General features: G+C 53.6%; 1 protein-coding gene across 2 annotated transcripts; it reads right to left on the bottom strand.

Annotated features, from left to right (window-relative positions):
• Positions 1-2,461: 2,461 nt before the first annotated feature.
• On the bottom strand, positions 2,462-17,955 carry CXCL12 (C-X-C motif chemokine ligand 12). 2 transcript variants are annotated; one of them, XM_075934671.1, is made up of 4 exons: positions 17,779-17,939; positions 13,116-13,233; positions 10,273-10,359; positions 2,462-5,827 (listed from the first exon to the last, which is right to left on the bottom strand). In XM_075934671.1, the coding sequence occupies exons 1-4, from the start codon at positions 17,837-17,839 to the stop codon at positions 5,812-5,814; spliced, it is 282 nt and encodes a 93-aa protein (XP_075790786.1). In that variant the 5' UTR covers positions 17,840-17,939; the 3' UTR covers positions 2,462-5,811. The 2 variants fall into 2 exon arrangements, with proteins under 2 accessions (XP_075790786.1, XP_075790785.1); XM_075934670.1 differs by having other exon boundaries at positions 5,764-7,858; positions 17,779-17,955.
• Positions 17,956-18,281: the final 326 nt, after the last annotated feature.

Genomic DNA, 18,281 nt, shown 5'->3' on the forward strand with positions numbered 1-18,281 from the left:
CTGGTTTGGACCACTAATAATCACCTGGAGAACCAGATAAACAGGGATGAGGCAAAGACTGCAGAGGATACAAAATGATTCAGGCAAGTTACGTCCATAGCAGACCACGAAAGGTTACAAAAGGGTCCCAAATAAGTGGGCGATCGGTCCCCAACATGGCAAACGAAGAGCAGTATTGATAAATGCGAAGTAGTGCACACTGGAAACCACCTTACTCACTACGCATACAAAACGGTGAGCTCCAAATTAGCTGTGTCCACTCTCGAGAGATCTTGAAGTCATTGTCAATAGTTCTCAGACGGTATGTCTACACTGCATTCCTCTTCCGAGAGAGGACTGCAAATGCAGACACCCGAAATGGCAAATGAAGTGCCGATTTGAATTTCCCATGCTTCATTTGCATAATCGCGTTATGGCGCTATTGCGGAATAGCGCTATTTTGAGAGAAAAAACGGGGTTATTTTGAGAGAAAGCCCTTCCTTCGAAATCACCCTTACTCCTCAAAAATGAGGTTTAAGGGTTATTTCGAAGGAAGGGTTTTCTCTCGAAATAACCCCACGGGAACCGTGCTTGTTACCTCAAAAGACGCTATTCCAGAAAAGTGACAGTCTGAGATTATGCAAATGAAATGCAGAAAATTCAAATCCGTGCTTCATTTGCAATTTTGGGTGTCTGCATTTGCATCCCTCTCTCGGAAGAGGAATGCAATGTAGACATACCCTGAAACTCAGTGGGCAGCGGCAGCCAGAAAAGTGAACCGAATGTTGGGAATCGCTAGAAAAGGGATAGAAAATAGGACAGAAAATAGCACGATGCCGCTGTAAAATCCATCAACACCTTGGATAGTGCATGTAGTTCTGCTCATGTCATCTCAAAAACCATCTACAGCCGGTCCCCGACTTAGGAACGAGTTACGTACCAAACACCAGGTGGTAACTCGATCTGTTCATAAGTCGGATTACATTCACTTACGTACGGCCGCGCTGTTCATAAGTGCGGATTTCGTTTGTAACTCGGGGTCCGGCTGTATAGGAGGTTGGTTGTAAATACAAGCGGTCGTAAGTCGATATGTTCCTAACTCGGGGACCGGCTGTATTCGAAATGGAAGAAGGACCACAAAAATGACGAGTGGTGCAGAACGGCCTCCGTTTTAGGAGAGATTAAAGAGATTGGCACCCTTCAGCTTGGAAAAGAGACCTGACTAAGGGAGGCTCTGCTAGAGGTCCATAAAGGCATGACGGCTGTGGCGAAAGGGAAGAGGGAACCCCAGATCCAGGGGTTGTCCAATGACATTAACAGGCAGCAGGTTTCTGAGTTCTCCTGCAACTTCTCCGGCTGCTCCTTCACCCCCCACTTTCCATGACAGGGCTCCGTTTAGACCCCTCTCCTCCCCCACTCCCTCCACGCCACCATGGACACCAGCCTAGCCACCCCCTGTGTCTGTTCTCCCTCACTCACCTCCTCCCACGGCAACCTCACTGCAGGGAACGCCTCTCCCTTTGCCTGGCTCCAAATGCACCCAGCTCCTCTTTCAGACCCTCCGCCCCCGCCTCAGGTTACCTGCCGCCCCCTTGCCTTCGTCTGGACTTCGCTCCGCCACTCTGCAAGGGTGCCTGTACTGTGTGTTGACATCTAGGAACCACAGACCCGTACCGATCTTATCGATCGGGCCGCAGTCCTTCCTCCCCGCCCTGCCCCATTGCTTTGTCTCTTCTTGCTCCCAGAGCTGCACTTCTGTCTTGGAGGATTATCCCTGGGGCCGTGGAGGTAACTGGGCCCGACTCCTGCCCCTCTGCAGCCTTTGAAAATCTGGGCCGAGGCCTTGCACAGCAAGGGAGACGGGTCAGCCGGTGGGGGAGGGGAGCCCGGGAGATAACATTATAGGACAATGGAGAAGCAGCCCCTCGGGTCCAACCCGAGAGCAGGTTCTTGTGTTTGGCAGGCAGCCTGGTCACTGCATGGTCTGATACACAGGGGGATGTGGCCTCATCTGGGTTTGGCCATTTCTTCTGGGGAGCTGTGTCTGCTGACCGGGCAGCCCAGTGGGGAAGTGACCGGTCCCGAGTGGCGGCTTGGGTCTCTTTTTACAGGCTGGGCCGGGCACAAAGGAATCACCCACATCACCTGTAAAGGCTGATGTAGATGAACCAACTGGAACCCAACTCCTCTGAGGTCAGAGCAAACCTCCCACATCTTGATTGCCCGCATCGTGGCAAGGTGCAGACCCCGACAGCTAATGACGCTTTAAGATCTCGCCGCATTCAGCTGCCTGCAACGTCAGGCGGCCATGCTGTGTTCAGGTCAGTCTGAATCTGTGTGATCTCAGAGAAATGTCACTTGAGACTGGGAAATCCACCAAAACGAGAAAGAACAAACGTCAATGCCCTTCTAACTAGAAACACTTCTTTGTGTGGGTGTGTCGGGGGAGGAGGATATACCATTTACTAATTTGAAACAAGCGGAAGTTTCATCTGAGTATAAATTTTATTAAGAAAATTATAAGTGCATACACATTTACCAAAGACATGATATAGCTATTCAAAGTGTTGATTTTCCAAAATACTATACAAAAGGAATTATTTTTAAAAGCACAATGTATATAATACCTCCATAAAGCTGCCGTTCCGAAAAACTTTTTCACATTATCTGGGAAGGTTTTTTTTTCCTTGATAACAATACAAAATACAGTATTCGCCACATTCTTATAACACTCAGTTCTCAATGATGAGAGCTTGGAAGAAGCGTGCAACCCTTTCATGGTGATGTCCATGCCTTCTTCTCTGAAGTCCGTGAAGATCTGGAGTTGCAAACAAGGCTGTTCTGTGATTGGATGGTAGTGAAGGTTAAGTTTATATTCTGGGACTGAGCACTGACAAGCGCCAATAAGCTGTAATTGACATAGATCTGGACAAGTTTTCAGAGAAGAAGAGATCGTCAAGATCCCAATAAAGGCAAAATAGCAAGAAGAAATTATATAGGGATTGAATATTCAATCAAATGTGCATATTCAACTCGGAATACAACCTCCATTGGAAAAGACCAATAGTCACTCTTTGTCAAACACCGCACTGGTCAATTGCACACTGAAAATTCACCTTTCATACGTTCTCATGCTGGACTCACATAAGACATCAATGTCTAAAGCTACTACACCTCTACAGCTTATATAAACATGAGTATTGGCACCATGATCAATCCCACATCGTCTTTCCTTTCTGGTTTTCAAACCTGGGCGTCTATGACTCACTTAGAAAATAGCCACTCGTGAACATTTCACATTTGCGGGAAATGCTTTTTTGGCACCATTTCAGTGGGGTTTTCCCCCTTCCTCTTCACATTCACGTGTGGCCAGCCACTGCATCACTGCTGGATGCCCCTCCTTCCTTCCCCGGAATGGGTCTTTGGTCAACAGCCAAATGTAAGAAGCAATGTGTGCCACAGATCCATCTCTGCGGAAGCAGATTTATGAAGCTGATGCATGGCCACTTGCTAAGACTACAGAGGGACACCGGACCTGTAGTGGAAATGACCTCGAGAGGTCATTTAATCCAGGCCCCTGCACTCAAAGCAGGACTAAAGGTTCTCTAGAAGCAGAGCCCAATTCTAGCAGTAGTGCAAGAAGTTTTCAGTTGTACAGGGAATGATTTCTCTAATGTAAGTTGCCCGTTTCTGTTGCCCAATATACGCTTCTGATGCAAATTCTGTCGGGCAAAGGATAGACCCCTCGGACACCCCAGTAAGTCATTCGCCCATCGCCCATACCATAGATCAATCATGTGCCTTTCTCCACAACACATCTACGTGGCTGGGACGGCCCTCCAAGTGACAAATGCCCTTCCATCAGTGCTGCGGCACTAGCCTTGATGGCTGGGTTTGTCTCCTGCAAGGGGAAAATTGCACAGGGGCCAGGCTTGGCTTACAGAGGCCTGTCTACACTAAGGTTAGCACCAGTTATGATGGCCGAAGGGGAGGCTGTTGGCATAGCGGATGGTCAAACAGAATTCTGTGTGTATGCGCCCCTGGAGGCTTGTCCAGGGCTAGCTCTGCCACCCAGTCCTCACTGGCGGACCATTTAAAAGAGATCGTCCTGGAACGCAGAACCTTGGTTCTGTGTTTTAAAGGGCTGCGGGTCCCATTCACGGTGAGGACTGCTGAATCAGAGAGAGCTTTCCATTTACACTGGCTGCAGTGGGAGCAGGATCTGGAGAGATTTAAGAGCAGGTGAGACAGACATCTATCAGGGATGGTCTAGATGGTGCTTGGTCCTGCCACGAGGGCAGGGGACTGGACTGGACGACCTCTCGAGGTCCCTTCCAGTTCTAGTGTTCCAAGATTCTATGAGGATTCCATGATTTTATGAGGATTCTATGAGGATTCTATGAGGATTCCATGATTTTATGAGGATTCTATGAGGATTCCATGATTCTATAAGGAGTCACTGACCAGTGCGTAAGGGAGAAATTATTCTAACCTAAAATCTGGGTTAGAATAGAAATTATTTGGCACTTTCCCCAGGGTGAAACTCCTGCCTCTCATACAGGTCTGCACCCTCCAGCCAAGTCGCTGGCAACTGCAGATGCCTCTATCAGGAAGGAGTCTGGCCCCAGGTGATAAAATACACAATATGGAAGATGCACTAGTCTATGATTTTCTCAGACACATACGCTCCTTTTGCCTTTACCCAAATGACAGAGGGTCTGATCTTGCTCTGACTGAAATCCCTGTGGTCCTGCGTCCCAACTTCCCAAATGCGCACAAAAGCGGGTGCACAAGACACACCAACGCCAGCACACCACACACACACACTAGCATGACCATTTTGTAGAGAGGGGGATTTGTCGTTTGCTACAGTGGCCCAAGTGGAAAAAGAAGAACATATCCCTGGGCTAGACCAAAAGGTCCTTTGGCAGGAAAGTTACTTGCAACAGAAGAGAGAGCTTAGTACAGCAGCCCTTGCATGCCCAGAATACAAGCTTCAAATAAAGAAAACGAGTCCTTCTGAAGAAACCTGCCATATATAAGGTTGGGCTTTTGCGATTAGGATGTGACACGCTTTCCCCGTTCCTCAGTGCTCAGTGGAACAAAGAGATTGCCCCATTGCTAGGACCCCTTCCTCTGCGTTTCATATTTCATACGTCTGTAACTGTGGGAACAGAGCTGGGAATGAAGGGGAAGAAACAAGTTGCGAGTCTCCCCTGGGTGACACCTGGTTACAAATGGAGCTCTGGACACTAGATCATTTCATGTGTCGGCAGAGGCGTTTCTGCCTGGGAACATTTGCCAGCTCACGCGTGGGCCAGCAACAACGTGACTCTCCCGCCCCGTGTCCTGTCTCATGTCAGGCTGCAAGACCAAGCTCTGCTTCCAGGAATGAGACAGCCCCACGGCTGTGTGTGTTCTCTTTGGGGGCCGAGGAATTACACGATCTAATTGCATCTCACAGCTCATCTCCTTCTAGGTTAAAAACTCTTGACTGCTGGCACGAACCTAACAGCGATCGCTAAATAATACAGGCAAAGAACGCGCTATTATAACGTAGGGTTAGTCTACATTCATCGCGGCCGCCAGTGCGAGATGATAAACCAGACGGTATAAAAAGAGGGTGGTTTTCGAAAACACCGTACTCCATAACATCGTATGGTGAAAGCAAGCCAATTGGTGCAAAAAAAAAAAAAAAGCCTTTGGAAATGCCTGAAGCGTTGCCTTTGCGCTGCATGATAACAGTGAAACGCATTCATTCCCTACTACTGGGGATGTGCTCTCGGGGTCCTACAGGAAGACATCCTGTAGCCGGCTTACAAGGCTCGCCTCTTACATCTTGAACTTCCTGTTGACGAAGAACAAAGTGAAACACTATTAAGGTTTCTGTCCGCGGAAACGAGCGTCGTTAGCCCGTGCGGGCTGCCGCGAAGCCCCCGGCAAAGGCGGCGGGGCGGCCTGGTGCCTGCAGGAGGCGCTGTGGCCCGGGCAGGAGATGCTGCACAGAGTTAGTGAGCGGGCAGAGTCCAGGCAGGAGCCTGGTTGGTGAGGAGGCTCGTGCTGGCTTTTCCAGACAGAGCCAGGAGTGCAGCACAAAATGCAATGGGGGCGGATGGGTGAGGAGAGTACAGGGTGAAGAGGGGAGCTGAACAGGCCCCTGTAGCAAAATGCATGGCCCTGGGATCCCCCCCCCCCCATGACAGATCTGCAGAAGGGGATGGCGGGGAGGACAAGGAGCAGCGCACGCTGCTCCTCCCCCGCATTCCCGCTGCCCTGAGCTGAGGGGCGGAGTCTCGCTCTGAAAGGGGCCGGGCCAAGCCCCGTGGACCTCACAGTGGGGCAGCAGGCAGGGGCCTGCCTTGCCCTGGAGTGAGCGGGGACTGACCAGCTTGGGCGGGGGTGAAGGGCACAACAGCTCCCGGGGCAGGCGACATGTGGGGGAGGCTGACTCTGTGTCCCCAGAAGGGGGGCTGCCAAGACCCCTTTTCACCACCCCGGTGATGCAAAGTGGCCGGCAAGTGGGGAAAAGTGACAGCAACAGCCGCTGCCAGGCAGTCGCTGCCGCAGTGACAACCGGGACCCCGGGGTCCCGGTGATGAGCAATTCCCGCGTTCCAAGTAATCGCCTTCAGGAGACCCCGATAGCCCCCGGCCGATAAGGATCTCACAGCAGCAATTCATGGAGGGTCTGGCTACCCTACGGGGGCCATCGGTGGGAAAGGCTCCACTTTTCCCCACGGCCTCACCCCATGGGAGAGTCTTCTTGCGGCAGAGGAAGGCTCCAGCAACTGGGAGGCAGTGCCGCTGAAAACAGCAGTGCTGGGGGCTATGGAAGTGCATACCCTGCGCACCCCCGAGAGAAGCACGCAGGATGGATGTTGCCTCAGCCTCCCAGCACCCCCTGGAGGCGGATAAGCATCACCATAATAGCCCTGGGGAAACTGAGGCACAGCAAGCTCAGTCGTGTAACTTCCCACCCACAGCTCCCACGGAAGTAACAATGATCTGGCCATCCGCTGCTCGCATCCACGATCAATTGCACTGGGAGGCTGTGGCCAGCACATCTGAGAACATCAGAAGATACGGCCCATGGCTGATTAGCTTGAGCCATTATTCGCAAATGAAGAAGAGTAATTGATTTACAAGGGCTAGGACTGAGGTTTCAGCTCTTTCTGGCTACTGGAGAGTTGGAAGCTTCCTTATTCCTCCCTTCACCCCCAGCAGACTTCAGGGGAGTCTTTCTATTTTACCTTCCTCTCTCTTCCAGATCCACCCGATTTCTCTTTTGTACCAGACCTGCCGGTTGAGCTTAGCGAGATCCAATATCTCAGCCTAACACAGGGCCTGGATTCTGGGCTATGCTCATGCTAGACAGCGGGGCAAGGTGCATATTCCGTCCTCTATTTTATTCTTGCTTCTGCTAACTCCTAGAGGGCGCGGTTTGGCTTGAATGAGGAAGAAGGGTTACCAAGGCTGGGCCGGTACGTGATTACGGGAAGGGATGTATGGCTTGTTAGCAGCTGCGAGAAAGATCTAACTTGCCCTGTGCCCATCAAAACGGATGGGAGTGTAATAATGTTGACCATCATGGTTATGCTGTGGTCTTTAAAGCCAGAAAGAAGATCAGGGCTTCTGATTCCCGATGAGAGCTATTTTCAAGTATCTAAGAGGGTGAAGGGAGGAGGGAGGAAAAATTGTTCTCCTTGGCCTCTGAGGATAGGACAGGACGCAATGGGCTTAAACTGGAGCAAGGGAGGTTTAAGTTGGACATTAAGAAAAACTTCCTACCTGTCAGAGTGGTTAAGCACTGGAATCAATTGCCTAGGAAGATCGTGGAATCTCCATCACTGGAGATATTTAAGAACAGGTTGGATAGACACCTGTCAGGGATAATTTAGATGGTGCTTGGTCCTGCCGTGAGGGCAGAGGACTGGACTCGATGACCTCTCGAGGTCCCTTCCAGTTCTAGTGTTCTATGATTCTATGATGATGTTAATATGAGCTACTGATGGCACATTACTGTGGAGGTTACATGAATGGGCAATGAATATAAAGCAGTAATAAAGAGTAAAGCAGGATTTACAAGCAAAATGCTTTCCCCCTGAAAACCACCCTTGGTATTTCACTATCAAATCAAACCCCCTTATTTTTCCAATCAAGTTTTAGACTGTTGTTTTCTGAACACCTTCCATTTCCCAGAGTGGAGGGATCGTGGCATGGAAAACACCTAAGCTTTTAAGCACTGGCATAGAATAAGCTCGATACTTTAGGAAACGTTAAGCAATTTGCAAGAGACCCTTTAACAACATCTATTCATGTTTTTCCAGAAAAATAAATTCCCACATACAGTTGGGGTTTTGTATCATGAAACCATTAGCCATTTTTATTGCTGGTGCACAGAGGGTACTGTCACACTTGATACAATTTCAACACAAATGAAAAAATATAATATATGGCTGATTGAAATTGAAAAGCTACATGAACATGTATACATCTATAAAGTTATTTTATTTTACAAGCTGCTAGTAATTTCGAGGGATAGCAGGTTTTAACCTATCCATGTTCGTATGGCTCCAATTCAGAGATAGGACTCATTTCACGAACTCTAAATATATCCTGAAATACATGTCCTTGAAAAAGTCAAAGCTGTGCGTTAAAATATATAAAAAATATGCCCCACAGAAGTATTAGAAAGAGAGTCCGGATCGTCTGTGGATTATCTCGGGGCATGAAAATTTCCTGGTTGACCGCATTTCTGATTGGAACCAACTGTGCCACAATCGTAGGCTTAGCGGACGCGAACATGCGCTTTAACTGAACCAAAGTCTCAGCTGTTACCCTACTGTAATTCTGATTCACTCCAGATTTACACCAAGGTAAGTAAGGTCGGAATCTGGCCTGAGACCAGAATTCAGCCCTTTGTCTTCAGTGGGGCAGGCCTAAGTCTCCACTGATGTGGAAGCAGATGACGAGCCAGGAAAAGCAGCTCAGCAAGGGACTTTGCTTTGGCCTGCCTGTGACAGCACTTGAGAACCTGGCTGCACTCGGGCCTTCGTGCAAGGCAATGCCACTGGACGGCAGCAGGAGCTGCCCCTGAAAGGTCACATTCTGCCCTCAGTATCCCCTGACCCGAGCTTCATCAAGGAAGGCCCAGAGCATCAGCTGTGGTGGGCGGGGCTGGAATCGCCAGTGATTTGCATAGTGGTCTCCATCCGCCCCCCTCTCTGTGGCCTCCCCCTGGTCCCAAAGGGGTTTGCTTGCCCGGGGGGCCCCATTCCCAAAGCCCTCGCCGGGGAGAATTTGGATCCCTGGCTCCGGCAGGTGCTTCAGAAAAGCCGAGGCTGGCGTCTCTGCAATGCACAGCCCCCTCCTTTCCCGCTCTGATAGCTCCGGCCCTCCCCGCTGTCCCCTGTTTCCTCCCCTCTGCAAACGACTCGATTCCAGCCCCACCGCGCACAGCGAGGAAAGCAGCAGCAAGAGCAGGCTTCAGCATGGTGGAAGGAGGCGCCGCAAGGGAGGGGAGGGGTTCTGTGCGCACATGAGGCCTAGCTGCCCACGAGGCCCTTATCCGAGCCCCCCTCCCCTCCTTCCCTTGATTCATTCCCCAGCAGGCTGCAAAAAGACCCTGTCGGTACAGAAATGAGGGGGCCGTCTTGGCGCTGTGCTCACTCACAGCTGTGGCCGCTTGGCCTGGCTTCTCAGGAGCCAGGCCGGCTGCGGTGGGACTCTCAGCAGGAGAGCCAGGCTGAGGTAAAACAGGCCTGTGCATTCCCCAGGTGTGGCTGAACGTCATCTGGCGGGGATGGAGAAGGCCGGTGCTTAGCAATGAACTTGCCTCGGCAAAGCTGAATGGCAGAAAAGGCGGGATTTCGGCTAGCTGTCAGCGGCCCGTGCACACAGAGTCCCAGATAAAGAGGAGAAGGAACTCCAGAGATACGCCACGAGCAAAGATCTGGAGATCATGGTGGATTGGGTGTCAGGAGGGGAATCAAGGAACGCTTTTCCTTGGGAGAACAGCCCTTTTAGAAAGAGGATGATTTAGGGACCCCCCGTTTCTGACTTGCTAGGATCCCCCCCTGCCCCAAATCCTGACAAATCTCTTAGTACAAAGTATAAAAAAAAATTCTGCAAGCCGCTGTTTGAATATACACTGGGTAAACTCAGACCCCATCTTCGGAGGAATGCCTGAATTCACCGAGGACTTGGTCCGTATGGGTAAAGCCAGCCCCGAATGTCCTACCCTTTAAGCGCTCAGGGTGCGTTATCTGTAAGTCCGTATTGTTTCTTGCCTTACTTGTTTAAAGCTTTCTCCAGATATTCCTGAATCCATTTTAGCTTGGGGTCGAGGCACACTTGCTTACTGTTGTTCTTCAGCCGGGCACTGTGGAAGGGGAGAGAAAAAGGGGATGTAAAGACCAGGGATAACACTGCCCAGAAGGCCTCCTGGGCCAACGTCTGCTCTTGGTGATACCTGCACAATTCAAGTGAAGACAATGGGGCTGCCAGTGTCAAATTCTGCTCTCAGCGTTCCTCGGGTGAGTCTGGGGTAGCCCCAGTGTCGTCACTGGAAATGCGCTGGCTTTACACAAGTTTTAGCAACTAGCACAATACAGCCCCTCAGCTGAATCTGATTAGCTGGCGGCCGTGGGGTTGCATGAGCATGAATGAGGAGTGAAATTTAGTCTGCGGAATTTATTATTGGTATCCGCGTGGCTGTCCATGTAGGGCCCGTGGGAGCCGCGCTGAGTTTGAAAAGAACCGATACGCACACGCCGTCTCGGCAACGGATTAATTGAAAACCCCTCTGAACTTTGCCCCAGACTCAACCCAACCTGAACATTCACCCAGTTTTAGGACAAAACCAAACTGGACATTCCAGAGGATCCAAAAGATGCTTCTGATCTTTTTTTTTTTTAATTCTCACACGGGTTCAACGTCTCATCCCCAGACAGGGAAAGAACTGGAAATGCCAGGTTACCGGAGGGGAGCATCCCCTCGTGTCTTTTCCAATGAGCCCGGGAAACGGACGTTCCAGAAATCTCCAGAGAAAGCCTGTTCTCATGAAATTTCCAACCCACGTGCGCGGACTCAAGAGGTTTAGATTAAATATGTTTACAGAGAAGGAGCCAAACTTCTGGATGCTTTATCTGAGCCAACCTCCACCGCTGGAAAGTCACCTCGAGCTGGCTTCTGGGTAGAAACATGAGAAACGGCACTTTATCCAGAGCACTGAAAGCTCGGGAGAGCCGGATGCCGACCCCACAGGGGGCTGAGTACCTGTTCCAAATTGTGAGGCCAATGGGAATTGCTCAGCATCTTGCAGGATCCGGCCCACCAAAGCAATACGAACAGGGCTGGCAGTATGTTGTAGAGGCATTAACGGCCTCTCCAGGCGTGTCTGCCAGGCATTGACGGAGACAGGCCAGATTTTCCTCATTAAGGACTCAGTTCTGCCAGATCCTGAGCACTAGATCCAAGCAAGGACTTAAGCACATGCTTAACTTTAAGCACCTAAGTTTCACTGGTATGGGCTAGGCTCCTTGACTGCTTAAGTAAAGTATAAGAGCCATCTTGGAACGAGGCCAAAATTCTCCACACTTGCAAGACTGCGTCCTTCACGTCGTAAGCCAAGGAAAGAAGCAAAAGACTCTGAAATGTTGCTTGTATCACTGTGGACCCGATCCTGCTGTCCCTACACCAGCAGGGTTTCCATTGGGTCTGGCTCGGATCCCGCTGTCCCTGCCAAATTCAGCAAGGTTACAGCAGAGAGCAGTCAGACTCATAGCCTTCGCATGGGAAAGGCAGAACAGGATAGAGGAGAGAAACGAACCGAAAGCACAACTAACCCCGCTCCACGCACAGGGCCGTGAAAGATAAAACTGGCTCCTATGAAATTTACTAAGGCAAAAATGCCCTCGACATCAAAGGGAATTTGGCTTGGGTAAAAACAAAAAAAAGAACCCACAGGATCATTTCACAAATCCGCTGTCGGGATTCCAATTAGATGTTCCAGTCTTAAAAAAATGACGGATTCCAAAGCAAGGAGCTTTGAATACTTATTGAAATTGCTCACAGCCTCCTGGCAGAACCCAGCGCACCACATCACAACTGAATTCCACGTTTTAGATATTATCGGCTAACATGGGATTTTTCGACCTTCACATTTTTTAAAATTTCTAGTTTTAAGAAAAGTTGGCTCCAGAGTTCAGCTATCCCCAAATTTCTGGGGCATGTGAACTGAGGGTTCTGTTTCAAGTACGTCACTTTCAGGTAAGTGATTTTGGGGGCGGGGAAATCGGATCAGCTGTTCTGCAGACATTAAACATTGCAAATTATAAACATGTTCAGACCATGCAGGGGGAAAGAACACAGGTTTTTTCTATTTCAATGTGTCTCAGATTTTAGCATCTCTAATTACTTCGCTCTCATGTTAATCAAGAGAAAAATGCATATTGCACCGAATCTCAGATTTCTGACATTATGTTGAAACAACTTCAGATCATTCCAAATCCCCTCCAAAGCCTTCACAGTGGGTTTCTCTGACTCTCACGAAATGTACTAGGCAGTCCCAGAAGAACTCAAATCCAAGCATTATAGCTTTTTAGATGCATGCCTCTCCATTCCATCTCAGTAGTAACCAGAGCTACTCACAGCTGGTGAAACACACCCCCGGCCAGATTTTTGCCATTTGCATGAAGAGCAAATGATTTCTCAATTTGGATTGAATTGTCCATTGACCTCCACAAAAATGTAAAGCAGGAAACTTTGTGGGATTTCCTCAGCTTGGATTTTTTTTTTAATAAATATATTTTTATTTGAATATAAATGTGACTACCTATGTGGATTTTTCAGGAATTGCGTGCAACTTTATGGGGTTTTTGCATGCAAAACTTGGGAGTTTTTTACCACTCTCCTGGTGCACTTTCAAGGGCCATACTCAGGCCTACATCCAGAACAGTGGACAGTAAACAGGAACACAAAGGATTGGACCATGCAAAGAGCACCCAATAGCCTGCAGGAGTTGAGGCAACTCAGCCCCTGAGGCTGCTGTGGGAATGATTTTTTTTCCCCAGGAAAATTTGCAACCCTTGCCTGGCTTAGCATCTGAGATGGAGAAAAAAGTGCCCAGCCACTTACACAATCTGCAGCGAGCAGTTCGGGGTGGTCAGGATTTTGAGGTGCTTGATGTTGGCTTTGGCCACGTTGCTCTCGTAGAACCGGCAGGGGCATCGGTAGGTCAGGCTGACGGGTTTCTCTGCGGGATGCAGCAATAAAGAGGACACACGTTACTCCTTCCCCCTTAGCCGGCGTGCCAACCTGCAGCGACCGCTCCTCTGCTAGGTAGGCCTGGAGATGCAGAGGGCCATGGAACAGCTGTGTCAAACCCCTCTCTAGTTTCCATTGGGGGCCGTCTAATCCCGCAGCTTGTGATTTTAGAAGAGAAGGGGAGGGGTGAGAAACTGGACCCTCAGAAATGGGGCCGAGATTAGAATAAACCTGCTCCATTGTCCTGCACCCCTGCTGGTAATTAGAGGCGATAAAGGCTGGAAGAGCCAGGCACTTGTCTGCTCTGTTATTCTTCCCAATGGTTTTGACCTGAGGCCAGATTAGAAGGTAGGCAGCAGAAAGCCGGGAATTCCAAGGGGTCCAAATCAAAACATGCAGCTCTGCCCAGGTGCAAGCTCCAGGCTGGGAACTGATCTGGGACAGAGCCTGCCAGGGTGTCGGGGAGTTTTCCCAGGGTCCGGCCGCACAGCCTGGCCTATGCTCCCACTGCGGAGCGGAGCGCCCGCTGGCCGGGGGCTCCCCCCGATCAGTGCCCCCCAGTGGGAGACAGGGCGTCACTGGCTCAGCAGGTGGCCAGCATGGATTCGGATCCTTCCGAAATCCCTGCCTACACCACAATCTTAGCTTAGCATGGCCTCCAGGCGTGAGTCCTTCCAGGCGCCACGTGGCCCGATTCCAGACTGCGGAGACCAGTGGGTGGGGGCCTGCAGCTTTGATGGGAGCGGGAGCAGAGCTAGGCCCTGAGCTGAACGCTGCAAGGGATGTGCGTGTAGGGCAGCCCGGGTCACCCCGGGGCCTGATCCTGACCTCTGTCCCCAGCCTGAGCACCCGCTGAGGTCTGGAGGGGGCTGCAGGATCCTGCCCCCAGTGCGTACACCCCTGAAGCTTCTGCACCCTCCCTAGCATCTCTGGAGCCTGCAGGACCTGCCTCGGGGGCTGTCCAGCCACTGGCTGCGGGCTCTTGACCGAGACGGAAGGACCCTACCCGTGAATTTGGCCCAGGCTCTGGCTAGTTCCCATTCAAAGTCCCCAGGGCCACTGGTGCCTTCCATGTCTCTGGATGTTTTGCCGCCCAGCAGTGCTCAGCACCCAAACAAAGCTGCCCTTCCAGGCGACGGGGCAGACGGGGCTTTGAATCCCTGGCAGGCTGCATGCTCCTTACACGGCCGCCTGGGAAGCTCAAAGAGGAGGCCGCCAGTCACACTGCACCTGATCTGCAAACGCTGACGGGGGTTTCCCCTCCAACACTCCCTAGGGCACGACCACCGACCACCGGAGGAAATGACAGGGGAATCCTTCTCCCAAGCAGCCCTTACGTGTGCGCCAGCCCCCGATCCCCACTGCAGAGTGACTGGGGGAACAAGCGCACGGCAACACCCTGGGCTTGGCAGAACCCACCCAGTCAGGTGGTGGCCAGTGTGTAAGGACTGTGGAGTAACTGACGAGCGATGTTATAACCCCGGGAGCCTGTATCAACCTGAGGCTGCCGGCAGGGAGACTGACAGCCTGACCCCTGCTCCTGCAAAGCCAGCCGCTCACTGCAGGGCGCGTGGCAAGGTGCACCGGGTGTGGGCAGCATGTGCATCAGGTCAGCTCTCCGCACCCACCCCGGGAAGCCAAAGGGCTTCTACCTGCACCTGCCCTGCTGGGCTCTGGGCTAGGAAGCCACAACTCCCCCCCGACCTCCCCTGCCCCAGCTAGGAGGGACACGCGCGGGCTATGTCTCCACAAAGGCTGGTCTCTCTCCCAAGTGGTCCCTGAGACTGGAGCTTCGCTGCTGCAGGGATCTCACGAAAACATCAGCACTGTCCCCAGACTCTGACCCATGTGCCCCGCCTGGAGCTGGGGGTGTAACCCACCCACCTCACACCTGCTCCGACCTAGCCAGCAGGCCAAAAGCAGATGGAGATGGAACAGCACAAGACTCTACGCCCATGGGTGGGACGGGGCAGCTAGCCCCTGCTTTGCTGGGCTCAGCCCGCTAGCGGATCCCAGCTGGGGCGGGTACGTCCCCCTGGGGAATTTACCTCCCCCATCCCCTCCCCTTGTTATCTCCTTGTAAAATCCTGCACAGAGGCCAGGCCGTTGGTGGCCAGGTGAGTACCTGGTGATACCCCCAGGGCTGACTGCACCTGGCTTAGCCCACAGTAAAACCAAGCCGCCTCCCTCCCCATGCGTTTAAGTGGGACAGCTGCACCCATTACACCGTCACCAGCACACCCAGATAGCGAACCCCATCCTGCCCTGCAGGCGGCTCTCTTATTAGTCTGGCTGTTCCCCCTCTCGCTGTACCCCCTTCCAAATGGACCCAAGACAAGCTCCCCAAAAGGCCCCTTGTTTTGGAACGAGGGTGTCCACACCAGAGTTACAGCCGCTTCGATTCCCACCTGAGCCCATCGCGCTCCCATGCAGAAAAGCCCTGACACCTGTCTCCAGCCCTACACCCCACCTTTGGGCACAGGGGAGAAGAGGCCCAACAGCATCGGCTGAGCCCACCATGTCTGGAGGTGGGGGGGGCAGGTTGTCTGGGCAAGGGGCAGCCCTCAAGGGACTCTTTCACCAGAACACTGTCCCATCTGTGCCAAGCGACTTTCCGCCGGGGATCAGAAGTCACCATGCCAGGCCAAGCGTGGAACCATCACCCTCCTTTCTCACTGAACCCCACCCCCCCCGACACACCGGTGCTATGAGACCTCTTCTCTCCTACAGCTGCTGCAACACCACCCACAAGTGCTTCCCTGGGTCCCGGGCGTCCCAGGGGTTTGGGGCTTCGTTCCCATGCAGAGGGGAGCTGTGGAACATTGCTGTGCCGAGCAATTGCTAGAGTGAGGTGGTGAGGTGCGGGGGCTTAGGGGGTCTGCTCCCAGCTCAGTGTCCCTGGGAGGGATTAATGCAACCCCTGACCCATGCCTCCCTCAGTCGTCTAAACCCTCCAGCTCCATTCACCCCTTCAAGGAGCCTGCCTGGAGCAGCTGTGGCAGCAGAGAGGCCATGCCCAGAGGACCAGGGAGCTGAGTTCAGAGGATCACCACCCCAGGCGGCAGCTAGTTACAGTTGGCCCAGGGGGTACAGCCAGATCTGAAAGGCAGCGTGTATGTGAGGCCAGGGGCTTCCAGGAGTCAGTGTTAAGCTGGGTGCTTGGGTGGCCACTCAGGAGAGAGTCCAAGGCTACCCAGCTGATCAGCAGTTAGGTTGTGTGTCTAGGGGTGGTGCACATTCACACACGCCAGGTGCACCTAGAAAAATTTATTCCACACCGGGATGGAAAAAAATCCACGCCTGGAGGGAACATTGTCTGGGACCCCATCCCGCACCTAGGAAGTCAATGTGAGTTTCGCCACTGGAGACACCGGGCCCCAGGATCGGGCCCTTTGTCAATATCTTGCGAGTGAAACTAACACGGTTTGCTTTCCAGTTCCGCGGCGGCAGCTGAGGCTGGGGGCTGAATGGGCCAGGGAGCGGGCAAGTCTCAAGGGAAACAACTGCCCCCTAGAGCAGGGACTTTGGGGCAAAGAGAAGCGAGCAAGGCGCGTGTGACCAGCGACCCATCTACCCACCGAAGAGCCGCGGGCTGGCCGAGGCGGACACGCCGTGCGCAAAACTCCAATTATTAATCTAAATCCGAGGCCAGATCTTCCCTCCCCTCCCGTCTTAATTACAAAGTTGCGCCTCCGAAGCGTTGTTCAGCCGCTGTCTAAACGCCCCGGGGCCCAGGGAAGAGAATCCGAATTGAAATCGGATCAACCCGCACGCCGATCGGTTTTTAGAAAGCACGTGCCCGCGGGATCGGGCGCCAGACTCCTGCCGCTCTCGCCCGCCCGGCTCGGGGGCGGCTGAAAGGGGCCACGCTGGTTGGAGCCCCGGTGGCGGCGGGGGGAAGCGGCAGCAGTAGCCGGGCTCGGAAAAGCAGCGAGCGGCAGGTGACTGCAGCGTCTGGCCCCGGGCGCCCCTGGTACCCGCGCGGGGCGCCCCGGGATCACACGGCTTCGCGGGAGCACGGTTCTCCCGAGCGCCCAGACACCGGTGTGACCCTCCCCTAATCCAGCCTCCGCACGCAGCCAGAGACCCGCACACACGGGCCACCCGCAAAGTTACCCCCCGGCTGCCCCAGAGCTACCCCCCCACACACACACACCGCCCCCGGCAGCTCTAGCCAAGCGCAGGGCCAGTTCCTCGGCCCCAAGAGGGCGGGTTGGGTTTGCGCCCTGCGCCGGGGAGAAGCCCCGCGGACCCGGGAGCTCGGATTCGCCGCGGCTGGGAAGGGGCCGCGCCTGGGCTGGGGGAGTCTCTGCTCTCCCAGCTAGCCCGGGGCTCTCGTGTGCCCCCAGCGCCCCGCGGCGTCCCCAGCCTTGCCGGTGTGCAGCGCATAGAGGCGCACGGAGAGGCTGCGCGCTTGGCACAGAACCGGCCCATGCTGGGCGGCCGCTGAGCCCCGGCCGCGGGGTGATCCCTCCGGGGGGCGCACAAGCTCCGCAGCGGGAGGCCAGTGGGGGCCCGGAGCCCCCGCACTTACCCTCGGAGAGAGACAGAGCGAGCAGCAGGCAGGCGAGCAGCGCCAGCTCCTGGCGGGCCATGCTAGCGGGGGGCGGGCAGGGAGCGTCCGAAGGCTGCAGCGACCCGTCGCGCTCTGCTCAAATGCCCGGGTCCCCTCCCCTCTATAGAGGGGGGCGGCGGCGCGGGGCGAGGGGAGGGGAGCAGCGAGCGATGATTTATGGCCCGTGGCGTGTTATTACATCCGCCAGCGGCTCGGCTCGCTGGAACCCGACCAGCGCTCCGCCTGGCCCGGCCCGCAGCGAGCTGCGCCCGGGGACAGAAGAGGGGCAGACTGGGGGTGCAGGCCAAGGCGCCCCCATGCACTTGCCTCGCCCGGGAGGGGGCTAGGGCCTCCCCCGCCTGCAAGGAGGGGCACATCAAGTTTAGAGCCGCCCCCTTAAACTGAGGGGGGCTGCCCACGCGTGGGGGGGGCTGCCCACGCGTGGGGGGGCTATGGATCTCCCCGCTCCCATTGCTCCCACT

This window comes from Pelodiscus sinensis, chromosome 8 (genome assembly GCF_049634645.1).
Source record: "Pelodiscus sinensis isolate JC-2024 chromosome 8, ASM4963464v1, whole genome shotgun sequence".
Lineage (NCBI taxonomy): Eukaryota > Metazoa > Chordata > Testudines > Trionychidae > Pelodiscus > Pelodiscus sinensis.

Excerpts from the sequence above, each read along its gene's own strand:
- CXCL12 (XM_075934670.1), bottom strand. The coding sequence starts at position 17,839 with ATGGCCCGCCAGGAGCTGGCGCTGCTCGCCTGCCTGCTGCTCGCTCTG. Across the intron at positions 13,234-17,778 it reads CGCTCTGTCTCTCTCCGAGG|AGAAACCCGTCAGCCTGACC; the intron begins GTAAGTGCGGGG and ends TGCATCCCGCAG. Across the intron at positions 7,859-10,272 it reads CTGGAGAAAGCTTTAAACAA|GTGTCTATCCAACCTGTTCT; the intron begins GTAAGGCAAGAA and ends TATCCCTGACAG.